The sequence below is a fragment of the Penaeus japonicus genome, unplaced genomic scaffold (assembly GCF_977035675.1).
Source record: "Penaeus japonicus unplaced genomic scaffold, GWHDUDI00000001_assembly GWHDUDI00000027, whole genome shotgun sequence".
NCBI classification, from domain to species: Eukaryota; Metazoa; Arthropoda; class Malacostraca; order Decapoda; family Penaeidae; genus Penaeus; species Penaeus japonicus.
The window spans coordinates 15,459,299-15,461,798 of record NW_028234429.1 but is presented as its reverse complement, the minus strand read 5'-3'; the positions used below and the strand labels follow the sequence as shown (position 1 = coordinate 15,461,798).

At 39.1% G+C, this 2,500-nt stretch overlaps 1 protein-coding gene across 1 annotated transcript in view; it reads left to right on the top strand.

Moving 5' to 3' along the window:
- The window catches only part of LOC122260793 (uncharacterized), a 78,782-nt gene that overhangs the window by 39,573 nt on the left and 36,709 nt on the right, over positions 1-2,500 (top strand). The window contains exon 4 of the mRNA XM_043028203.2: positions 2,401-2,500. This exon is cut by the window's right edge and continues 7 nt beyond it. Coding sequence (XP_042884137.1) covers positions 2,401-2,500 — 100 coding nt within the window. The remainder of the gene's footprint in view (positions 1-2,400) is intronic.

Genomic DNA, 2,500 nt, shown 5'->3' with positions numbered 1-2,500 from the left:
AGAGAGAGAGAGAGAGAGAGAGAGAGAGAGAGAGAGAGAGAGAGAGAGAGAGAGAGAGAGAGAGAGAGAGAGAGAGAGAGAGAGAAAGAAGAAGAAAAAGAAGAAGAAGAAGAGGGAAAGAAAGAGAAAAAGAAGAAGAGTGAAAGAGAGAAAAAGACAAAAAGAAGGAAAGAGCAGGAGAGGGGAAGAGAGCGAGAGAGAGAAAAAGAAAAAGCAAAAAAGGAGAGAGAGGACCGGAGAAAAAAAAACCCACTGAGAGAGAGAGAGAGAGAGAGAGAGAGAGAGAGAGAGAGAAATAATACTTACACAAGTGCAAACGGCGTGCCTGCTAGCTCGCTTTGTGTAGGTGTTTGTGCGCTCCCTCCGCCGAGACGACCAGCTCGCTCGCCGGGCCTGGCTCGGTCGGCGAGTCAAAGGGTTCTCTTCGCTTTGCTCTCGTTCCTTTATTGAGTTGGTTGCTCTTGTTTCGTTCTCTTGATGTGGTTGTTTATTCTCTTGTTTATGTTTCTGGCTGTTGATTTTCTTTGTTTTTTTCTTTCTTTTTTTCTGATCTGTCTCTCTCTTTATTTTGTTTTTTGTTTTCTCTCTCTGCCTCTTCTCCTCTCTACTCATTTGTCATTGTCTCTCTCTTCCACTTCCACCTCCACCGCTCTCTCTCTCTCTCTCTCTCTCTCTCTCTCTCTCTCTCTCTCTCTCTCTCTCTCTCTCTCTCTCTCTCTCTCTCTCTCTCTCTCTCTCGCCTACTCTGCCATTTGATTTCAAATACACGTAAAAAGGACAATAAATTCATCATCTCCACGCCTTTTCAACCGCAATTCTCCCTTCCGAAGACATATAAATCCGAATTACGGGAAGATGCACATTTTGTAATTACTGTAATAGAGTTATGACCCAATTATCCTTCCCACAAATTTCCCGGGAAATTACAGCTTGTCACGGCACCCGGGTTCGCGACATCCACTCTTTAACTTACTCATCAAAATCTGCGAATTTTCCCATTCAAGCGCTTTTGTATTCTGCGATTTTTTTTCCGTCGCTAATTATCTACCATCTGATGTGCAGAATTTTGTTTTTGTTCCCCATTTTGGATTGAACCACTCGCGTGTGCTAACCCTTAAATAAAATACTGCTCGGTAACTGAAATCGAGAAAAACTCGAGTGTATTATCACAAAAAAAAAAAAAAAAAAAAAAAAAAAACATTATTTATATCCTCTCTCTTCTTCGTTCGTAGTTTCAATCATCGTCTCCAGTGACGTCACTTTCCTCTTACACGAACACCCGAGTGACGTCACGAAGGATTAGAAGAAGCTCTAGCACACGGCTCTTTTGTTCGTCACACTGTGAATCAATAATTTCCATTTATGGAGAATGTAAAAATAAAAGACAAATGTCCTTGACACACACACACACACACACACAGACGCGCGCGCGAGGCTGCATTTACCGCTGGTGCTTTTATTGCTGTGAAAATCAAGAAGAATAATGGCGCCAAAATCGGTTGAGCGTCCGCGAGCAGGAACTTAGGGACCTTGAATATAAAAATTATAGGTCAGAAACAATAGCTGCATACGTACTCTTATAAGGCTAGTAGTCATGTCATCCAGAGATAATCTTTATGATATATTCAAGTATGTATTTTCGCTATAAGCATATGATTAGAATATATGCAAACGTAGTATCAAATAAAACCCATGTATTTTCTAAAGCGACTCTAACAAAGATCACGTTTATTTTACGTCCTGAAATTACAAAGTCATCAGTATGATAAAACGTGAGGAATTAAACTATCACGGGGACAATGAAGTTATATATCTCGTACGTGTGTGATAATTTGACGTTCGCATTAAAATTTCTTCTCACGATTATCGTCCGGTGTATAATTGTCACTGCAATTGTTACCATCATTACCGGGCCTGCTTTCTGCTCACTCTCATTGTTGTTACGGTTATGTATGATTTAATTTAATCTACTTGCGTCTTTGTTTCCTTCACTATATGTGCAGTTGATTATTATTAATTATAAGAATTATGAGAGTCTGCTTATTATCCGTAACCCATAGACTTCCTTCTTTTTCCTTCTTGCTATGTATATCTATTTATTGTTAATTCACATATGGAATTTATCCATTTATCTATTTATCTATTCACACAAAACCTATCTTTGTTTTCATTGCGTTTCATTAATCTACAGTATTTATAAACTTGATACACAAATCTATTTATCCATAAATCAAAAACATTCCATACAGAAATTTAAAAACACGCTCTGTATACTCATTCCTCATCACTCCATTCATAAAATCCATCCACATATCCATTTACCTATTACTCTAAACGTCCTACCTAGTCATCTAAATATATGCCACGCTAATATGCCTTTTTTCTTCGTCTTCCCTTTAGATTCATCTAGAAGAGGTTCTTGCTACGTGGATGGTCGGTATTACCCCAGTGAGACAGCCATTCCTCGCGACCATCCATGCCACTACTGCATTTGCTACCA